The sequence below is a fragment of the Pyrus communis genome, chromosome 5 (genome assembly GCF_041283825.1).
Source record: "Pyrus communis isolate YQ-2024b chromosome 5, ASM4128382v1, whole genome shotgun sequence".
Classification (NCBI taxonomy): domain Eukaryota; kingdom Viridiplantae; phylum Streptophyta; class Magnoliopsida; order Rosales; family Rosaceae; genus Pyrus; species Pyrus communis.
The window spans coordinates 33,276,094-33,299,258 of NC_142569.1; the positions used below are offsets into that span (position 1 = coordinate 33,276,094).

Consider the following 23,165-nt stretch of genomic DNA (forward strand, 5'->3'; position numbering starts at 1 on the left):
AGGTTATGAAGATGTAGAGAGATTTGGGAAGATGGACAAGAAGAGATAGAGACCAAGTGAACTGCTCTAGCCTTCAAAATAATTTGAAAATAAAAAACCTTTTGGGTTTTCAACGTGCAACCCTAGAAAAAATTGGTGATGGTAGTTTTGATGATTTTACAAAGTGGAATGGCATTTTAGACTTTGCAAATTAAAAAATAGGGATAATTTTGGAATTGAAAAAAAAATCATTAAAGGGAGCAAACTGCTTCCCTTGTTTTCTTTGTGCAACACTTTTAGGAGGAATCAGCTCCTAGGTGCTTCTTAGAAAATGCTTCTTAGTGAAGCACTTTTAAAATGTTTGCCAAACAACCAATTTTTTTAACTGAAGCACTTTTACTCATTATGAAGCGCTTTTAGCTCTTTCAAAAGCACAACCAAACGAGTCCTAAATCACTGATTCGGCTATGAAATTTTAATATTTATTCTGGAAAAAAAAATCCTATTGAATGATAGGAGAAATTCGAATATCTTAATTAGTTCTAACAAGAAAATATTAATTAATTTCTTGACAACAAATTTTCAAGTTGATGATCCTCAATTTTGAACGAACTACATTGGAAAAATGCATGCTTATAAGAAATTATTTGAATGTGTAAATGTTTGGATCCGATTTTACACTATCAGTCTGAGCAATCGAGGTTGTTGAATGAGTAGAATTTTAGACATTTGAAGGACAAAATTGTTGAAATAATTTTCAATTATTATTGAGAAATAATATTGTGATTTTAATCATAATGTTATCTCTTAGTAATATATTAAATTATTAGAACCTAATATTTGTCTAAATCCCAACTAATTTGAATGATGATGAAATTTGGGGATATGCATTAAGGCATGGTATCACATAACAACATGCAGAGATATTGGGGATATGTTTTGCATATATGGTATTGCTTTGGCCACGTGACATATGCATAATTAGGACTCCTATGCAAAGTGGTATTTGATGGTAAATGGCATCTCAAGTGATTAGCTGATATTGCAATTAAATTGCATGCATGGTTGCACAGGTGTCGTGGGAAAGAAAGCTTTATAGTTTGCATTGGGAGTCTTGGTTATGAATGACAGCTTAATGGGATAAAGCAAGGCTACTGATGGAGTTTTGATGATAAGGTAAAAAGCATAGGTGGGCTAGGCTTCTGATGTGATGTGATAAGCCTAGATAGGTTTTTATCTTGTTTGAAAAGTCACAAACAGTAATCTAAAGGATATGTTTTGGCTTCGGACACAGATCAATTTAAGGCCCGCGAGTTAGAATTGCAGTTGGACTCTAGAAATATCATGTCGTGCCAAGCAAAAAGTATGGATGCTATAAGCCTATAAATACAGAGTCGCGGGCAACATGTAGAGCTCCTTCCAATTCAACACACAAACTGCCATGCGCAAATTCTCGCTCTATGCAAAACATCTCAACAACCTTGAGATTTTTATTTTCTTTTTCCCGTCGACACATCTTCAGTTTGGATAAACAGTATTGTGAAGGCAACCGGCAAACATCTTCAGTTTGGATAAACAGCACTGTTACTGTAGAATCAGTCGACCGTGGAGCACCTTCAGTTTGGATAAATAGCACTGCGTCGAGGCCGACTGGTTATCTATCCAAGTCTCGGTTGAGAAAGATTTTTGAATCCTTATTGGCAGAGGTCATCTCATTAACCTTCTCGGCGAAGTGAGGTGTTACGGGTTACTACATTCGGCACATTGAAAGCCGAATTTGATATTGAACTTCGCAGAACTAACAGCCTTGTCTTCAGGCTCTAGAACCCGAAGGCCGAGACTTGTTCCTTCCTCCGCCGCAATCACAAGATCAAGAAGTTAACAGCGCGCCCAACGCGACATCAACACATTTTACTCGTCGGTCGAGCTACTCCTCGGCCGAGCTCGACCGACGAGTTGGCACATCCCATACACAACCAAAGGACGTAGTTAGTTTATTAATTACTCGGTCTGCGCACCACGTATGTTTGGTAGTTTTTAAGGTCAACAGTAAATAAACTTTATCAGTGTTCAGATTCACAATCTGAAAAATTATAATGTAAAGATGAGTTATCGGTGCAATTGTATATACTGCGTTCTTATCAAAAGAGGATCCCTTACGCCTTCAAAGACCACTCCTTCTGTTTTAGCAGCCGTTTGTTTTTCTTTCCAATATTTTTGAAAGAAACAACATAACATTATTGAAACCAAAAAACAAAAATTAGAAGGTTAGCTTAAATAAATACATTCTTCAACACAATTGTGAGAAGACATATTGCAACGAAAAGCAATAAAAAAATATGGACCAAAAATCAACAAAACAAAACAAGCTGAAATGAAAATTTTGTTTTGGTGTTTGGTGGGGTTGGGGGTTGGTTTGGTTCTGGTCTGAAGCTCCTGGCGCACCTGCGCGTGTCTAACGTTGTCCAAGTAAATAAACTCCTTGCAATTCTAAGCACCTTTTCTCATATCACATGATCCATGCCACTTTCACGTTACCCTCCACTAGAGCAACACGACGTAGGATACAAATATATATATATATATATATATATGTTATATAAATATATACGTTATATAAATATATACTTTCAGTGTAGGAAGATATCCATCATCGCAAATCTTGAGCCAAGTTCGCATTAGGTCAAAACAAAGATCGAATTTTGAAGTCATGTTTTACGTATATTAATTAAAACGGCAATGCATATACCACACGGAATGCATTCTGATGATGGTATGTGTTGAGGCTCGGAATCTATATAATTTTTTTCTTTCTATTACACAAAACTTAGCTTATGATATTTTGGTACAAGATAACTTATATACATATATATAACGATAAATTTACATTAAAATGAGAAAATAAATTAATATCGAATTTGCCACGTAAAATATTTAGGAACTGAAACTGTAAATCTCCACCTCAGTTTGATCCAAAATTCTTGAGTTAAACTCTTACGATCTGTCAAGGGTTTTAGTTTCTGAAAAAAACTAGCGAATTAATAATTGTCCCCAATGAATACGAATAGTTGTATTTTGTCATGATCGCAGATAAACATTAAACATCGGAGTCAGACACGACAGTGTCAGTTGGCCACTAGTTCGTTACTATTAATTTCAACTGGTTGAACGTAATTTTTTTTTTTTTTTTTATTTAATCAGACTGGTGGAACCTAATTAAAAGGGTATTCTGTACAAGCAGAAATTAGATGCTTTGCTTGTTCTTTGCGTCTTCTATTTCTTTATTATTTATTACTTGCACATTACAGACTTACAGTAACTATCATATCATATGTATAACCTTGTGACGAGGCAAAAAAACTTCAATAGGTCGGAAACACACCAAGTATTATTATATAAGTGGTTAAATTTTTTTTTCAAATATCCAATCATTTTTATTATGATACATGATATACTAGACCGTATTTCTAGCACACTAAAAAAAAATACTTGTAAATCTACTAATTCCAGCAATTTAAATACAACCTACAATGATTTCTTTCTAATAATTTGGTCCGCACATTCAAACAACAACTTGTCATATTCACCATCAAGAAATTGATAATTTTATTATGTGAAAATTATAAAGTACCGTAATGTATGACATTTTGCGGAATTTAACAGTGAAGTATTTTGAAGAATTCAGACGTACATATGCTAGACTGAAAAGAAAACCACCTTGATGTTATGTAAATATTAAAACTTTGCTTCATTAGGGTTTGATTTCAAGACCAGAAGTATCACTTCTAGTTCTAGCTAGGTAAACTTATTTCACATACGAAACCCACCAGTGAAAATCATAAGACTCTTTTGCATAAAAGTACCTCAATCTGCAGTAAAGTGAAAACCCGCTCTAAAGATATTGTTGATGTCGTAACTTTTTCTCTTTTTTTTATTTTTTTTTTATTTTTGATAAGATGCTGTCACTAAAGTTTTAGGAGGAGGAAATACTTTTATATATGCATGTATATTGATGGTACCATTTGCTTTTATGTCTTATACTGTAGCATCGAGGAGCAGAATATTTATTCGTGCACATCCATATGGCCAGTCCAATCAATTTGTGGGGCACATGGTCACCATGCATGTATATTCAAGAAATTTACGGTATTTTTATACATGATGCACAAAGTGATATGGTTTGTAATTAAAAAAGTTGATGTTTTATTATAAAACTAATTGGTAATATAGAGAGAATTTAATTTATCTTTACATTCTCAAACGCTTTATTCATGACAAATTTTCAAGTCAAACATGTGGAAAACACGAATTAGGTGATGTGGAGCACGTGTGGCCGTTGAGTTTCACACTTGAGCTAACCTACTCTGATACCATGAGGAAAGTTGAGGTTCCACCATAAAACCAATTTGCATATGGAAAGTAGCCCAACCTCTTATAAGCCCTTGCAAGGTTCCTCTTTTCACCAATATGAGACTCTTAATTTACCTTCACATTCTCATATGCCCATGTGTGTGGCGAATTTACACACACACATATACATAAATACACACATATATACACACACGTTGTAGCGCCATATTAACTTTCTAAATGGTTAGTGTCTGAACCTTGTATGCATACATATTGGATGTTATACTGATAGCGTAAGTGGGTTAAATTGCTAAATATTAAAAGGAAGGAAAATTAATGGGGATCAAACTCGCACCATATTGAATAGACATTATTACTTTCCATCACTGCGATAAAACGCCATTTGCCAACTCCTTTTTATTGTTGTCTAGGCTAAAATGTAGGATCTCAAAACTCCTTGAAGTGAAACATTTACTCCTCACAAGTTTCTCTCATTTAAACTAGGCTAGTGATTTGTTTTCACTTGTAAGTAAAAAATCTCAAGTTCAACTCACATGATCAAGTACACATAATATTTGTTTTGAATTTAATCTTAATTGTGACTAATTCATTGTTTAGCTTAACCCAATTCACCTTCACTTTAGAGTGCGCAATAAAACCGGTGATTCAAACATCAAGCAAAACAATTAAGTTAATGGTAATCTTATAACCAGAAAAATGAGTTCATCATTTTAACCGATCATCTTACATGAATTAATTTGAGCTCAATTTCCATGCCGCAGTTTATTACAGCAGATATTGATCGAGTTGGAGCTCCCAACAGTAGCAAAGTAAATTAATAACTATATAAGTAATTAAATAAAGGAGAAGGTAGAGGAGGTCATTAAACTATGACCCTTGATCCTTTTGTGGTACTGACATTAATTGATCAATTAAATTGAATGGAAATTAAACGACTTCGACGTTTACAGAAAACCGGTGTAAATATATAAAGGCTTGAGAAATACGAAGATTCCTTTTGGTGGGATCCCCATAAATATGAATACATGTGGATGTTGACATATTGTGGACATATGGCTCCTGTTGTAAAAACGGCTAGCAAATTGTCCCCTCCTTTTAAGCTGTTATGCACTGTACAAAGCCGAGCCCTAAGTGAGCTTTCCCAAATCTTCTTGTTTATCTGCAACACCATTAATTAATTTAATATATTTCGAGTAATGTTATACTTACTACATTGTACGTTGTCGCCTCTCTAATAGAGGTAGTGTCCATCAACACATGTGTGTCTCATCTCTATTAGAGAGATGATACAAATGTGATATAGAAAATGTGGATCCCAACCTTACCACATATTTGTACCATCATTTGTATCATCTATTTAATAGAGATGGAACCGACATATGTTGGTGGACCCTACCTCTATTAGATAGATGGTATAAATGATATTGTAAATATAATGTAGCATTACTCTTTTTGTTCAATCCCTTGACATAATACATACATATACTAGCCTTTCTATGGATTCCGCTACATTGTTTATAAAGCGGGATAGATAGTAGGATTAAATGGTTCGTGATCACAAATTAACTATACATGTAGCAAGACATGGTTAATAACGTGTTCGCAAAACAATCAATATGAGGACACTATCTTATCTCACTCTCTAAATATATAGTGGAGTGGAATACTTTCCAATGATTTCATTTTAATGATTGGGTTTAAAATATTAAAATTTAAAAGTACATTCATTTATTCTCCAGTCTTGATATTTATAAACTTTTTAGGCCACCACTAACATCACCGATATTGTCTCAACTTAATCACCAATAGGCTGGTGTTACGTATTATCTAAAAATGTCTCGGTGATGTTAGGGGTGAAATCTCCTATATATTAATTGTAGATTTTTTTTTGTCATATACTCAATGTGAGATCCTATTCTCCAACATATATTAAATCAGAATGTGAGTGACCATAAATTTCGTAACAAGTAAATTTGGCATGGTTATAAACTAGCACATAGTTCCGTCTAATAATATAAAGACGTGTAAATATTTGTCTACACCATATTACTAGCACAGAATAACACAATAGCGGCGTACCCATACTATATGCTTTCTTTCTCTAACTTCTTACATTCTCTCCTAATCAATTTATTCTATAGAAGGACTTAATCTTTGAAAAGAGATTACTTTTGGATTAGAACCTTGTGTAAGATTATAATCTAATTCTAGTCCTTTTACTCAATGTTCAAGTCAACATACATTTAATCAATGGCAAACTAAATAGTCAGGGCAAACTAAATTACAACCTCCTCCTCCTACTTCTTCATCTTCTATTTTTCTCTATCATCCTTGTCTTCTATTTCTCTCTTCTTGTGTGAGTCTTTGTTGTGCATACCAAATGCTCGACGAAATGCATCAGTTGACAAGCATTTGCAATTTTCAACATTACTCTACAATTTCCTATAGTCACCCTCGACAAGCCTCAACATATCATAATAATTGTTGACATATGTTGGCAAGAATCGATAAGTTCCTACTAGGTGCTCGACAAAATGATCAAATGAAGTTTTTTTGGCATATTTAAAAAATCGTGACTGCACTGCATTTTTCACCTCACATTTTATTTTTATTTTGAGATTTTGTTACTCTTTTTCTCCCTATAATAGTAATACCATGTGTTCACAGATTGTATTGCATTTAATCTTATTTTTCTTTTGATTCATCATAATGTATTTTGATATAGACATTTAGGTACACTAACTTTTTTTTAAAATTGGTACACTTTGTGTTCTTTATTTAGGTACATTGTTTCATTTTATATATTTAAGTACAAAATTTTAGATACTTTAATTCATTATAATATTTAGCTAATACATTTAGATACATTAATATATATTTTGTTACAAATATTTAAGTACAATATAATATATTGTAGTACATACATTTAGGTAAATCTTTTAATATGTATTTATTATTATTTTTTTTTTTACTAAATCGATATTTTTACACTAAAAAGAGAGGGAGTTCAGCTAACCACACAATGGGCAACCTAATTTGGTATCAGATTCGCCATCCACGAGATTCGAATCTAAGACATCTCACTTCCAAGTAAAGATAAATATCACCAGACCATAGTATTGAGTAGCTTTTAATATATTTGGGTTCATTATGCATTTGCATTTCTATATGTGTCACGAATACATTTATGATATGTTTTCTCATTTATAATTGGATGAAATTAAGCATAAAATTAAATATTGACGAGGAGAAATTTTTGGAATGAAAATACGCATTAAATATATAGTAAAAAGACTAGAATCAATATCTAATCTAACACTAGCTATTTGTTAGATTTCAAACTTATTTAATGATTAAAGTTCAAAACCCCCTTTATTTTGTCAGTAAAAGTTTGAATTGAAAGTTAATATTTATATAAATAGACGGTCCAGGATTCTCTCTGAATCATTCTTTGCGGATCCCGTTCGGAATAACTCATTATAGCGGTTCCCACACATCCTGAGGCCAGAAATTATTTTTGGCTTCTCTTTTTTCTTTGTCGCGTGGGGCGATAACAACCTAGAACCAGCAGCCACCGATCTCTCTCCGCAAAGTCATTTCCCACCCCCTTCAGCTACTCAACGATCCAATCCCTCAGCCACCCCACCTTGCAGGCGGCCATCGCACTCTTCGTCGCTGGAAAATGTCCTTCTATTTATCTCTTTCTCGAAACACGGGCCGGTTCAAGGAGTTTTAGCAGGCAAAGATTAGGGTGTGGTAAAGAAAGTGGAAGAAGAAAGGGAAATAATAATTAAAATCTAATCACACGAAATGAATCAAACGGCCAAGATGACTTGGTCCGCAAGATTTGAAGGCATAGATCCGGAGATAAATGAATACTCCTGTTTGTTAATGTCTCTGAAAGAAATTAAAAAAGTTGATGCGCTAAGGAAAACAAACAAAAAATATAAATGCATCCAGAAAGATCATAGACTAATTTATAACCATTTACTCACAATTTACACCACCAACCCCATGAAAAAGAAAACCAAAATGAAAATTACAACACTAGTTGAAAACTGTCTATTATTTATCGTGGAACTCGAAGTTGATAAACCCTCTTTATCTCTTCCTCGTGACCTTATTATTTAGAGAGAAAAAAATAAATAAATTATAAATAAACATATTATAACTTGATGCCTGACTGTAACTCTCCTCTTACCAGTCACCACTCACCTTCACCATTTGCCTCTCTTTTAAATTTCTTCCCAAAATTCAGGACCCGCCACATTGTATTTGACCCACTCACCCGTCCGAAAGCCCTGCAAAATCTGACCCACGTTCTTTGAATCCATGTTATGTTGCCCATTTTCTAAGTCATGACTCAGTCATTCAGCTGTTGCTGCACCCACTGAAGCTGGTTTGTTTGCCACTATCTCATAGTTCCCATCTCCTTCATCATCATCATCATCCTCCTCCTCATCCTCCTCCTCTTCATCCTCCTCATCATCATCATCATCACCGATATTGTTCTCTTTATCTTGCTGATCATGATGATCCTCCCCTTGGTTCTGATGATGATCAGTACCCATCATCAGTCCCTGATGATCTTGCTGCTGGTGCGGCGGTGGCTCAGGTGGCCATTGTTGCTCCGGCCTCACCATCAGAGGTACCGAATTTTCGGGCTTGAATTGGCTCGAAGAATTAGTAGTACTAGTACTATTGACATTGTTCTGATCAAAATTGTTCCTCTCTCTATACAAACTATCTAGCAGGTGAAAGTAGGGACATGTCTTCGAATCCTCAGGCCTTCTCTTGTTGCTTTCCTTCACTTTCTTGAAGTACTTGTTAATGTTCTCCCACTTCTCCTTGCACCTTTTTGCGTTCCGATTGTAACCGAGCTTCCTCATTCCTCCCGAGATTTCCTCCCAAAGCGGCCCTTTCGGTCCATTCTCTTGGTACTTAGAATCAAGGCTGGTTCTCAGCTTGATCAACGCCTGTACCTCCACTTTCGGCCATCTTGATGAGCTCGGTGGCATCATCAAATTATCGTTCTCCCCATTGTTGTTTGATTTCGGAACAATGTCAAAGGTCGTCACTTTCTGTTGTGGTTGTGCTTGTGGTGGTGGTGCAGGCTGCCGCAGTGGAAGAGGAAGTGGAGCTGGTTGTAACGGTAGTTGCTGTGACTGGTTCGGCGTGCTTTGGTTTTGGTTTTGATTTTGGTTTTGGTGCTGCTCGGATACCTTTTGCAAGAATGACATGACCGCGGCATCTTTGGCTGCCTTGATTGATCGTTCTTGAGCTAAAATCTCGTGCTCTCTATTGATTCTTGCAATCTCTTGCATTCTCCAAGCTTCTTCTCTTACAATTCTTTCTTGTTCACGTTTCTCGATGGTCTCCAAGAATCTCTTCTGAAGATCCTCTTGCTTCTGGATCACATCCTTCATTAGTCTCTCGAAGAAGTCCTTCCATTTCCTCTTCTTCTTCGCCCGCCCTTCCAACTCCTCGTCAGACGAGGTGGAGGAAGAGGCGGAATTGGAAAGGAGGTCAGTGGGTATGGTTGGGAAAGACGTTGGAAATGCAGTGTGCTGCTGCTGATGATGATGACTGAGATTGCTTGTAGGGTTTGTTGTTGTTGGTTGAGGCGGCGGAGGTTGTGGCGGTGGTGGAAGAACTATTGGGTTTGTTGGTGGGAATGAACTGGGGAGTGTGAGGTTATTAAGTGTTGGTGTTGCAATGCCTTGAGAGGACACAGTAGGAATTGTAGGGTGCGGGGCAGCTGACGATGGAACAGTAGTACTACTATTGAGATGAGAAATGGTTGGGGGAGGGTTAGCCATTGCCATTGTTGTCATTGTTGCCGCAGCTGCCACCGTTGTAGACTGATGAGGCTTAGGTTGATGATGAGTAGTAGTATTGCCCGGAGTCGGAGGTTGATTTTCGAGGGCGTTTAACTGATCGAAAAACCGATAAGTCTTGCCTTCGGACTTGCCGGTGCGGCCTTCTTTGGTTCTCCTGTGGTACTTGTAGACGTTCTCAAACTTCTCCTTGCATTTCTTGGCGCTTCGATGATAGCCAAGCGCTGCTAGCTTGCTGAATGATAAGAACAGTTGCACAAAAATCAACACACATAAAAATTAATAAATTAAACATATTAACTGTTTATCTTGAATTCAGCAACAAAAACAAAGCATTTACACATAAAATTTTGAAAAATTATGATAAATAAATATATAAGAAATTAACATCCAGCTAACGCTGGCAGGAATATTTCAGATATATATATATACACACACACACACACATATAATAAGAAAGACAAGAAGGGATTCATTGATGAAGGACGGTAACCTCTTCTGGAAATTGTATGATCCAATTATTGAAAGAATTGATTCCATTTGTCTTAAATTTCTCTGTATTTTTTTGTGGAATTTATTATTATTCCCATTGTTGATTCCGTAATTTCTTGAGATAGACCAAGGAGAGGTCAAAATTAAAACCAAATGAAAGACACAAAAAATGAAAACAAAAATAAAATTACCCAAAAGAGTAATTAAACGAAGTGAAGAACTTGAAATAGATCATAATTAAGCAAACAAAACAAAATAAAAATATAGTACAAAGAAATGAAAATTTCTATCAGTTATCCTCAGATCTCAACCCCCTATGGATCCAAAAGAGCTCAAATTCTCACTAAAATTAATCAAGAAAAAAATTAACAAAAACAAATTAGCAGTAGATAATTAGCTAGTTTTTATAGATATGGTAATTAAAATTTAACCTGGAAACCTCTTCCCATAAAGGACCTTTAACACTTGCATCACGAAACGCCACGTCCATTTCAGACCGTATTTGCAAGAGAGCCAAAGTCTCTTGGCGCGGCCACCGATTGCCACCGAAGCTCCTCTCGCCACCTCCTAACAATTCCTCTTGACCACCTCTGAACGTTTCTTCACCTGAATTATTATTCGAGCCATCGCCGCTGCCGCCACCACCTTCGGGAGCTGCCACAGCTGCAGCCGCAGCATCGCGGCCGATGGAGCTCGCTAAGACACTAGTAGATTCCCCCAGCATAGGACCAGCTGGTCTACTTCCCCTTTTTCTTCTCTTATTACTCCCCTCTAGCTATAATAAAACTAACAATTACGACTTACAGCAGCTGATGGAAGTTTATAAAAATATATCACTCACACGAGAGAGAGAGAGAGAGAGAGAGAGAGAGAGAGAGAGAGAGAGGGAGAGAGAGAGATGGTGAATTCTGTACAGAAGGGTTTTAAGAAAACGGGTGAAGGGTGAAGTTAATTTATTTCGGTGGGATCTGCTTCTCGATCTCAAGGAACTTGTTTTTCTTTTCCCTTTTTATTATGTATACACATATATATATATATATATATATATATATCTCCTTCTTTTTTTTCTTTTTTTCTGTGGAATCTTATTTTTTTTTTTTTTTTTTCTGTGTAAGTTGGTAAAAAGAAATAAAACATTATTGGATCATTTTCCTTTTTTTTTCTTTTCAAAAATGTATTATTTCAGAAGGAAAAGATATATATAGATATATGTATGTATGTATGTATGTATGTATGTATGTATACGTAGAAAGAGATTATTCTTTTTTCGGTGGTAGTGTTACAACAGACATTTTCTAACAGCTGCACAAAGAGACGATGATGATAATAAGTTGGTTTTTGTGTGTCCAGCTAAATTTAGTTAAAAAGCCAGCCCATCTAGGTCAGCTTTTTTATCTCTTTTTTTCTTTTTCTTTTTTTAAAAGGATTTTTTTTTAATTTTTGTGTTAATGATTAAGATCATTCATATATAAATTATTCCGTACGTCTTTAAAAAATTCAATTAAAATTATTTAATCATAAAACTGTATAAAAATTGATGAAGAGAATTAAGTAAAATAAAAGCCGTCCCGTTTAGGTCAGCTTTTTCCTCTTAAGGATATTTTTTATTTCTATTTATTTACATATTTTTTAGGCTCAGTGGCCGTTGGGTGCAATTGGGTTAAATTACCACTTTACTCCCAACGTGAGTCCCATTGACCTTTAATCATTGAAAGCTAATCTGGTGACGTATATTTTATTGGATCAGTACTATTGCAGATCCAGGTTTTGTTTATGTAATTCAGAGTTTTTTCGCTTAATTAGGTAATCGTGGATTTACCAGAACACCCTTGGTTTAAAAGAAATTTCAAAGTACAGAAAAATTATTGGCATGATATTGTTGACCATATATTTTAAGGTGAAGGGAGTATTCGAAATTGGTTCCTTAATTTAGCAAAATTGCTAGTATTATTACATATTTGTATCATCATTTATAATATTTTTTTAATAGAGATGTGATCCGTGTACATTATTTTTATTAGATATATAGTACAAATATATAGTAAGTGTAATATTATTCGTAATTTAAAAGATGAGGAGTTTCGAATGTGGCATGCATAGATAGAAACTCAACATTCTATCCATTAAGCTATTAGATCACATATTGTCGACCATATTTTTTCACTACATGTAAAGCGATATTTATGTGGAATCCACTCTTGCAAGTAAATTTCCTCGATTTATTTGAAACATACTCATATATATTCTATGTGAATCCAGATATAATATACACTAAATTAATAACAATAACAAAGAGGAATTTAAACTTGGTTTTTAGATGAAGGAGCATACAAATCTAGCAAACTTGACTGAACCAAATTTTTTGTTGTTTGCCATTTTGTTTTGGTAAAAACTTATAAATGCTCAAATTTTTTTTAACAAACGATATTATCTAAAACTACTAAATATTCGTATGTTAGTAATATAGTATATTATGTAGTATTATTCTAAATTAAAAAATTTAATAAGAAAAATGCCCCTAATATTTTTCAACTGGTTGGGTGGAAGTATAACTGTAGAATATGTCGCCTAAGGGGCCTCTTGTGATTGTGACAATCAAAGTTCGACAAAATTATATTCTTGCAAATTGAGCAAAGAAAATAATTTCTTATCGGGTAATACTAGGGATGCTAAATTTATAGACAAAATTTTGTAAACTAAATGACATGGATCTGATGATTTAATTGTTACTTAAGCGTTGAGAAACGTGCTCATACCTATTAATGACAAATAATTTAGTTTGCAATTTTAGTCTGCAAATTAAGTCTCCTTATCGTTACCCATTTGTTATCTTAAAAGAGACATTTAGGAGTGGGATCCACTGTTGGAATTAGTTCAATTAATCTTTCTTTGGTTAGATGTAGGCCATTTTATTAGGCCAAAGCCATTTATGAAAAGGAGTAAATGGGGGCCAATTTTTCAGTTGGGTTATCGACCTACCACAATAAATTTTGTGGAATTTTGGACGGCTGTGATCTAATCATCGACGAGGATGCGGAAATTACTTGGACATTTTTGGGACCATTAGCTTGTGATTTAATTCAATGTGTTCTCTAATTGTGTCATGATCAAAGCATTGTAGCCACACATACACCATTTGTGCCACGACTGTACATACTATTACTATGGTTACATTTCTCTTTCGTATTTTAAATTCCACTTGGAAACGGAATGTGACTTTTGCATTTTTTGTTATGAGGTTGTTATGAATTGCAAACTGGTTTTCTTAACATTAATATTTTTGACCCTTCATGCATTAAAAAATTATAATTTTCCAGAATATCTAACATGTACAATAACTCTGAGTCATAAGTTCCAGTTACAAATACGACAACATCACATGTTACACTGTTAGATAAGTTTCGAAAACATTGTAAAACGTGTAGCTTGAGAACTTGTCTAGATATGTTACATGCGTGAGATGTTACACATCTGAAATCTCTTCAATTAAGTTTATTAAAAACATTATTTATTAATATAGTTAATTATCATGGTTAGGAATTATGCCCTCTTACCGTGTCAAACAAATAAAACTTCATTCTTGTGCCATTATCTTAGCCAAGGGTCAAGAAATGAGTTTTGACCTAGTGGGTTGCAATTATGGGTAGTTTTCTATTTCGAGCTCATAAAAATCCATGAAAATTCATAATACTCTTTAAAGTACATGGTGGACTTTATGATCAACTGATGTTCTTAAAATAAAGAGAAATGCAAGGTAGACGCTCTAAAAAATGTTATTTTTTATAAACTCTTTGTTATCTCATATTTTTTTAGACAATGTTTTATAATGTCGAAATAGTATTTAACGTTAAACTGTGAGGTAACAGAAAGTTCATGAATAGTTTTACTTTGAAAGAGCCTCCTTAACATTTCTCTAAAGTAAAATGTATATTAAAGACAAGAATATGATAAAAGATCATACATGGTTGCATAATACAACGTTTTTCTTTAAGATTTGAAATAAATTACAATAAATATTATCGACCAATCTTTAATTTTTATCATTGATCCTATATTCGGTTTAATCATTTTCCGAATTTAGCATATACAATGGTTTTGGGAAAATATATTGGCATAAAAAGGCAAAGTGAAAAAAAAATTTATATATATCAACTTGTAGGGAAAGGAAAGAAAGGAAAAGGGAAATCAAATTTTTGAAAACATTACAATTTGCAATCAATTCCGTAACTCAATTATTGAGGTGAAAAAACAAGTGGATTGCCCAACCCATATAATGCAACGAGGTGGGACCCCCTTGAATCAATAAGCCATTTAATGCACAAATCATCGAAGATTAACTTTTTATGTTTACACACTATGATTAGTGAGTTCAAATTTTTTGTATTTATTTATTTTATTTGTGAAAATATTTTCTAAAGTGATAACACATATCAATTAATAATAAAATTAGAGGAAATCTATCAAAAAAAAATAAAATCAGAGAAAACCAAAACACAAAATAAATGTAAATTCACCTTCACTAGTAAATAAAAATGGAAGTTAAAAACCCAAAGAACGTGAAGATTGTGTGATGAGAGAAATTTTTAGTTGTGACGGGAATACGGATGGTACATCATTTGTTTTTATGTAAGTGGTAAAAAATTTTAATTTTTAAGTTATTAACCTTTTAACACATATAATCCACCATTTATATAAGAACTCGTGTGATGGTCGTGTGATGAGGGTAACTTTTTTGGGCCAACCGAATAGCGTAAGCGATTGGTTAAAGCGATCAGCAAGGATGAGGAGAGGGGCATATTGGTAAAATGATTACGAAGAGGTGGAGTAACACGTAAGGTAAACGTGAAAGGATGAGCACCGTCTATTTTTAATCCTTATTTTGGACAAGGGTAAACCTTACGTAACTGATAATGATAAAAATTAGTTACAGTCACCATATGTTATCATTTGTTTTAAAAAAAAAATCACTTTTAAAATATGCTTTTACTGGCACTAACTAGTTTTCCATTTTCTTTACAAACTATAAGAATAGGATATGAGTAGCCACTATAGCACTACAATTAGTTAATAGTTTTTTTTTTTTTTTTTTTTTTAAGGTGAACTGTCAATTTAGTCTTTAAATTATTAATATAGTGAAAATTAGGTCTCTAAATTTTTTTTTTTTTTTTTATAAAATCAGTCCTCAAGCTAATAAAAATATGCCAATTACATCCCTAATATTAGATCAAGGTTATTCTATTCACTTTTTCGTCAAGTTAAGTCATGTGACTTGCATGTAATACACTTTAGAGGGTAGATTGGAAAATTTTCATAAGTTAAGGACTTATTTTCTTCGAAGAAATAATGTATGGAGTTAATCTCAAAGGATAAATTAGATATTAAATTCGCAACTATATGCGACATTAAGGGCTCATAGGCTAGAAAATAACAGCATTAATGATAAATTAGACATTAAATATCATCTAAAATGTGTCATGTGACTTAAACTGATGAAAATTGGATAAAACAACTTTGAACATAATATTAGAAATGAAATTAGCAGTTTTTAATGAATACTGATACTTATTTTACCCAAAAAAAAAAATTAGGGATCAAATTTTAACTGAGGTGATAATTCGGGGACTAAATTGAAAGTTTCCCCCTTCTCTTATTCTAGGTGTGAGTTTTAAGTTTGACTTTCATTACTCTTGAATATGAATTTAGTATCAAATTAGGCATGGCTTGTGGCTTACTCCAATCTCTTATGCCCAATATCGATAAATAACAAATGATAGGATATTCATGAATTTGTTTTATAAAGGGGGGTAAAACTCACCTACACCAAATCACAATGAACCACTCATTTGTATTGAAAATCACTACAAACACAGTTTTCACCAACGTGAGTCAAACTTTGAACCTTCTCAAACCAAATAGAGAATGGGTGCAACTAAATTAACTAATCATGTCCGCACCAATTGGCTTGTGGTCTAATGATCTTTGGCCGCACTTAATTGGAGTAGGTCTCATATCGACTAACATGAATGACGATGACTATTCTTCAGGGTGAATTCGAATCCATACCTAATTGTTATAGTATTGTGATGTGTAACTTTATTTGTAACAATCAACAATGACAAATCATATCTTTAAATGGTGATAAAAAGATCAACAGTTCTGATTATGAAATTTATACAATGAAGGACATTACTTGGAAGTGAGTAATTCATACGCCACCATAATAGGGTTAACCTCCGCTTAAATATCGAACACATATGAAATACATATAAGGTATATGAATTGAATTTGATACCTCTTCAACTAAGCGAAAACAACTACCAGTTAAATAAAACCTGCTGCAAGAGATCCTGCCTTCTAATAGTTTTACTATAATGACATAGGGTAATACTGATAGCAGCACACTTGACGGTTGTCGACAGTACGCCATAATCGACTAATGAGTATGTCAAATCCAGTTATATATATAATTACATTGTACTAGAAAACAATGATCACACAATCGCCATCGATTGTGCACAAGTTGTACACAAATTAATTACCAATTGTTAACTGTCATTATCTGGCCTCATCGATCAATAAATAGTAAACATGTTAATTATATTGCTTGTATTATAATTAAGGCATTAGATTTACTGGGTTGTACATACACACACACACACATATATATATATGGCCTGCTTAGCTGGCAGAACATATATATCTGTAAAATCTGTAGTTGGATAGGATCTTTAGATGACAGATGCCTTGTGCAACCTCTCTAAGCTAGCTGGCTGGAGATCGAGCGAGATGCCTTCCTCCACTATGCCCACCACTTTGTATTTTACAGCCTTACACCTACTACGTACCTCTCTCTACCATTCTGTATTTACAGCTTTTACAACGTAAACTCTCTCTCTCTCTCTCTCTCTCTCTCTCTCTCTCTCTCTCTCTCTCTCTCTGAGGAACTCACATGGTACAAACACATCGTTATTGTAATAATATAATGACATGTGCAGTGATAATGTACTTGTACTGTATAATTCACTATAAAACTCTGGACTCGAGTTATCATTTTTACCAAGGAATGCATGATGCATGCAGTAGTGTATAGCAGGCTGAAGCCATTACGGTCATACTATCAAAAAGAAGCAACCTTTTATGAATAATCAAGATTCATAGTTTTCCAAGATAAGAATTTGTATGATACATTAGGTGTGGTAAAGAGAATATTAACGTATATACACGCATGCGTATACGTCACTTGCTAATATTGATAAAATGAAATACTATTTTCGATCGTAGTTGTCTTCTACTGCAACAACTTGTAGGAAAAACCAATCTTGGTGACTTGTGAAAGCCAGATATTCTGCTAGCTGCAGAACTTTAGGCATAAAATGTAAGAAACCGAAAAAAATACAACAAATTTAAATGAATAGGAACAGAACCGTTTCGATATGATCCAACCTTTGCAGTTTGTGCCTGCTGGGTTAAAATACAACGTTTACTTTGTAATTGTAAAATATATTATTTATAGTATCGTACGATTACCTCACTTTTATAAGACAAACAAATGCCTCGAACTAGGAAAATGTTTTGGAGCATTATCATCATTTTCTTTTTCCTTTTTATTAGATGTAGGAAATTATTTAAATATATCTACGGAAGCCTTCAAAGACTAACCAAGCGATAAGTTAATACAGTGTTAATTATATGTTTGAGTGCACTCCACAAGTCATCTCATGGTCTAAATGTTTATCGGTAATTATTTGAAGGCAACCCTTGCGAAAATTAGCGGAACCAAAAAACATTAATTAAACATATATAGGGAAACCTTCAAACACAAACCGATTAATAAGTTGATATGGCGTTAATTACATATTTGAATCCACTCCACAATGCAGTATGATCATCTAACTTTTTGTCAGTAATCACTTCAAAACAATCATTGCAAAAATTAGCCAAATAAAAAAAAATTTAATCATCGAACTATAATATAGCAAATAAACGAACACAATATTGCATGTTAACAATGAAAATTTCCACAACAATATCAAAAGACAATTTTTCTATTTGACTAATTCTTTTGAAACTTGTATATGTGTATATATATTCGAATATTTGAAAGGTGATATTTGAACCAATATATGTATATAGAAATGTATTATAAGAAATTATAAACACATATTTATTTTATCATTTTTGGTTTTTTCATTTGATTTTTTGACTCGATAATGAAAGATAAAGACGCGTGTGTAAAATAGTTGACTCGATAACCAATGATGAAGAAGCGTGTGTGAAATATCTGACAATAATGTGAAGAAATATGTATGTAGAGCTGGCTGAATTTTATAAATTACAGCCCGTTTGGAAAAATAAAGTTTACACTTTACATGTGGACAAAAGGGTTTACTCACATGGGTGGACATGTGATGTGAATGTACACACATACTTCTGTCTACCATGTGGTTTAACCCCATGGATTTTATCTGTCACCAGCTAAGCATGCCCACACCCAGTTGATTTTTTTTTTCTTTTTTTTTTGGGCCAACTCTTTCTTATTTGTATTTTTTATTTTCTACCCCCTTTTTATTTACCTTTTTCTTAAATTAATAACAAAAAATTATGCATCACATATTAATTTTCAAGGAGCCCACCAAGAACAATTTAAGACTCATGTCACTCAACCTCATGGAATTAATGATTTTTTTTCTCTCTCTCTTTTTATCTTTTTTCAACTTATTAATTTTCCATGTGGGATCTAGAGGTAATTACATGAATGTGACCCATCAACAAAGCTAGCTAGCCAGCTAGAATAATGTTTTTGAATGGTTCCTACTTTTATCACACTTGATTATTTATTCATGTGGAATTTTTTTTAGGTACTCTAAAGTACTTGATATTCTGAATGTTTTAACCGTTAAATATTTGTCATAGAGATTGTTTGTCACTTTCCTTTTCAAGTTGTACCATTTCATCTTTTTCTAATAGTAATTAAATATATATTTTTCTTCTTTTTTCTTCAAAAAAAAAAAAAAAAGAAAGTAGAAAATTAATGGTGAAAGAAACAAAGCATTAAGCATATAGGTGTTACAATGATTAATTAGTTGTAATAGTGACCGCCGTTGTTCTTTACCAACAATGTTTGATTAATAATTTACTATATATAACACTTTCTATTAGAACCTTCCTTGTTGTCCAACCCATATCATAATATTCCTTGAGAATCGTTTAAGCATATAATAATTAGACCTTTTGAGTTTAGAAGTAATTAAGTGTAGATTATTACTTGAAAGATGATAACTAGTGGAGTGAATTGAAAGCCATTGCAGCATATATTGCAAGTTTGCAACCATGTGCCAAAGATTAGCATACTTAATCATGTTTTATTATGCAAAGTAAACCCAAATGCTGCAAACGTTTATATTAATTTGGAACATGAAGGCATGGGCATGCAAATAACTATTCCATATTGCAGTGGAAGATCCTAATTGAAGGATTCTAAGAAATTTGTATTTTCATAAATAAAATAAAATAAATTAAAAAAATTTGTAGCTCAAATAGTTATAATTATTCATCCCAGCGACAGAAGATATTAATCAAGGGACTAGCGCTTGTAACTCAAATGATTAAATTCATTCTAGCAATGGAAGGTCCTAATTAAAGGATTACATTTTGGGTGGGCAAGAGGCCTGTAGACCAAGTAATTAATCTGAAGTAGCATAATATAGAAAATAGTGTTATTCACACACTAATTTTTATCTCTCACACACTTTTGTTAATTTTTTGTCATTGATCTTCTTCAATTCATCAATCCGATGGCTAAAAATTGAGAGAGATATATAAGCAGTAAAAATGAGTGTGTAGATATTTTTTCAATTCATTTGATCTGACGATCGAAAATTAAGAAAAATATGTAAGAAGTAAAAATGGTGAGTTGATATTACAACCCATATAGAATTTGGTTGTATTACTCTAAAAATGGTGTGTAGGCATTTCAACCCATGTAAAATTGGTTGTATTACCCTAATGCAATAGAGGAGCTCATTGAGGATGGGCCCCATGTGGGCCAAAGAAAACCACCCAAAAAGCCCATATTGGGCAAGAAAGAGTGGAAGGGCCCCATGTGGCCACAAACAACAAGTTAACAGTGGGAAAGAAAGGGAGAGTACCAAGGGAAAAATCACGTTCTCACGTCCACTTCTTTGCTTTTTTCCGCCCTCTCTTACGCACGTCCATTTCTTTGATGTTAGAGTTAGACCCAATTGGATAACAGGATAAGCTTTTCCCAATACGCTTTAATGTAATACTGTTGCTTCTGTGATCATTTTGTTATATTATATCTTTCCAACCCTAGCTCACGAGGATGGACCAACAAAAACATATACATTCCGATTATACAATATGTCTGGACGACATAGTTGATGTTTCGCACAATTTTATGGTATAACACGAGTTCATTGATAGCACCATTCTCACATTGAACAATTGCTCAAAAGTATAGTTGTGAATTGCTAGGAGAAAAACTTGGCTATTCCGGTTGTATGCCCCCGAGAGTCCCAAAAAATGGTTTCAATTAAGTTTTTCTCCAACTGAACTATATGTAGTGGATTGCTCTAGTGGTTAGGATCTCACTCTTCAACCCAGTGTGTCCTGAATTTACTCTTCTTCCTTATTTCTATTGGGGGTCAAATGACATGAATCTAACTTAGCAATAACAATGGCACCAAGTTTGTAGCCAAAACTTGCTTTGTAGGGAAAGGATACTCTTAATTATCCAACAGCAACAACCAAAAGAGGTCTTAAATTTAGCCCATAAAGGAGTAGGATGAGAGAACTTAATACACTCACATGATAACATGCATTTTTCTCAACCCTTTAAAGCGGGGTGATGCTCACTATCTCATTGGTTACTGTTAGATTAGTTTGATTTAATTGATTTGAGACACAAATTTTGAAATTTAGACTAATCTAACGACAACCAATGAGATGATGAGCGTCATCCTCACTTAAGAGTGAGCAAAAGTATTATTCCTTATAAGTTATATCAATTGATCAGAATAATATATTTATAGTAGTTTAAAATAGAAAATTGCCACAATCCATTGAATATATAAATTGAAATGTGTCGGCCCTATTATCTGGTTACTTTCAATCCATCCAAGGCATTGAACTAGATAGAGAATTTTATACTTTTCTAGTGAATATGCATCATCCAAAAATTGAAATCCACCTACTTGAAGAAGAATAGATGTATACACAAACCCCGGGGAGGGCGGTGCTATCCACACATCTTTTTTTACTTTTCACACACCTCTCTCAATTTTGACTATCAGATCAAATGAATTGAAGAGAGTGAAATGACAGAAATTTATAGACGGTAAGTCGAGTGTAAAAATGGGTGTGGATAGCATCATCCAGAGAGTTCTCTTCCAAGTAATTGTGGACCCCTCCCGCCTGGCTCCTGCAATGAAAATCAATGAATTCTATACAGTAAACAACAGACTTGATGATTCCTCGTCCTCTCCTACCATATATTTGCCGATATAGGGGGTCTTGCACCATGAATTTTCCAATAACGAGTCTCTGTTTCATTTACCTGGCTAAGGGGCCATAGCTAAGCTTTAATGCATGTCTACTGGGTAAATTGCAGTAAATTTAAATTTCAACTTCTGAGAGAAAGCAAGTACTAAGCAGGTCCCAGTTAGTTAAAACCACTGTAACAAAGTAAAGAACCTACTCTCTCATTTGCAACAACAATGTCTGTCAATAAATATTAGGGACGTACAAGAACTAAATTTACAGGCTAACATCTCAGCACATAAATTCTCAATGAATTGGCACTGATTGAGCCACGGATACCTGTTATTGTGTTGACAGGCCGATTGATAAGGCGGATTAGTGGTTGCACCATCACTGCCAACACAAGTTGTTGCGAAGATTCGACACTAGTTCATGTTCAGTTCAGACGTTTTATAATCTAAGCACATTTTACACATTCAGCAGCAATCCACCTTGAAAGCAACCTATTCAGGACTATGCAGAAGCCTAGCTCAAAACTTCATACGAAATGTTTCTGCAATTCACATTTACCGCTACTAACGGACTTTCATAACTACAGCTACTGTTCTCTGAGCCAGACTAGCCAAATAAACCAAAAACAAGGAACTCGACCATAAACAAAATGAAAACGAATACTTGATGCAATCAACTGCTGTAATCCTACAAAGATTTGTTTCCTCTTTATCATAATAGCAAGCACTTAGAAGTTAGACATTCTTTCTTTCACACTATTCCCTGATAGCTTTATGAACCGAGTAAAATATTAATCTTCCATAGTCGATTACTACTACAAATATTGACATATCCCATAGCAGCATCAGATATATCTACATCTATTACACAGCTTTTATATTTTGATTTTGCTTAAATGAAGCTAACAATCTCTCTTGAGCTTTCAATTGTCAAAGCATGATGCACTAGTTACATAGAGTCATTGATTCTAGCACT

At 33.8% G+C, this 23,165-nt stretch overlaps 1 protein-coding gene across 1 annotated transcript; it reads right to left on the reverse strand.

Annotated features, from left to right (window-relative positions):
* Positions 1-8,301: 8,301 nt before the first annotated feature.
* LOC137725907 (trihelix transcription factor DF1) lies at positions 8,302-11,697 on the reverse strand. The gene is made up of 2 exons (XM_068464746.2): positions 11,111-11,697; positions 8,302-10,422 (listed from the first exon to the last, which is right to left on the reverse strand). Exons 1-2 carry the CDS (start codon positions 11,401-11,403, stop codon positions 8,718-8,720), a joined length of 1,998 nt encoding a protein of 665 aa, XP_068320847.2. The 5' UTR covers positions 11,404-11,697; the 3' UTR covers positions 8,302-8,717.
* Between the last annotated feature and the right edge of the window lie 11,468 nt (positions 11,698-23,165).

What these genes read in the sequence shown, in the direction of transcription:
- LOC137725907 (XM_068464746.2), bottom strand. Translation starts at nt 11,403, where the DNA reads ATGCTGGGGGAATCTACTAGTGTCTTAGCGAGCTCCATCGGCCGCGAT. An exon ending in TTATGGGAAGAGGTTTCCAG is followed by an intron (nt 10,423 to 11,110) that starts GTTAAATTTTAA and finishes CTTATCATTCAG; the next exon opens with CAAGCTAGCAGCGCTTGGCT.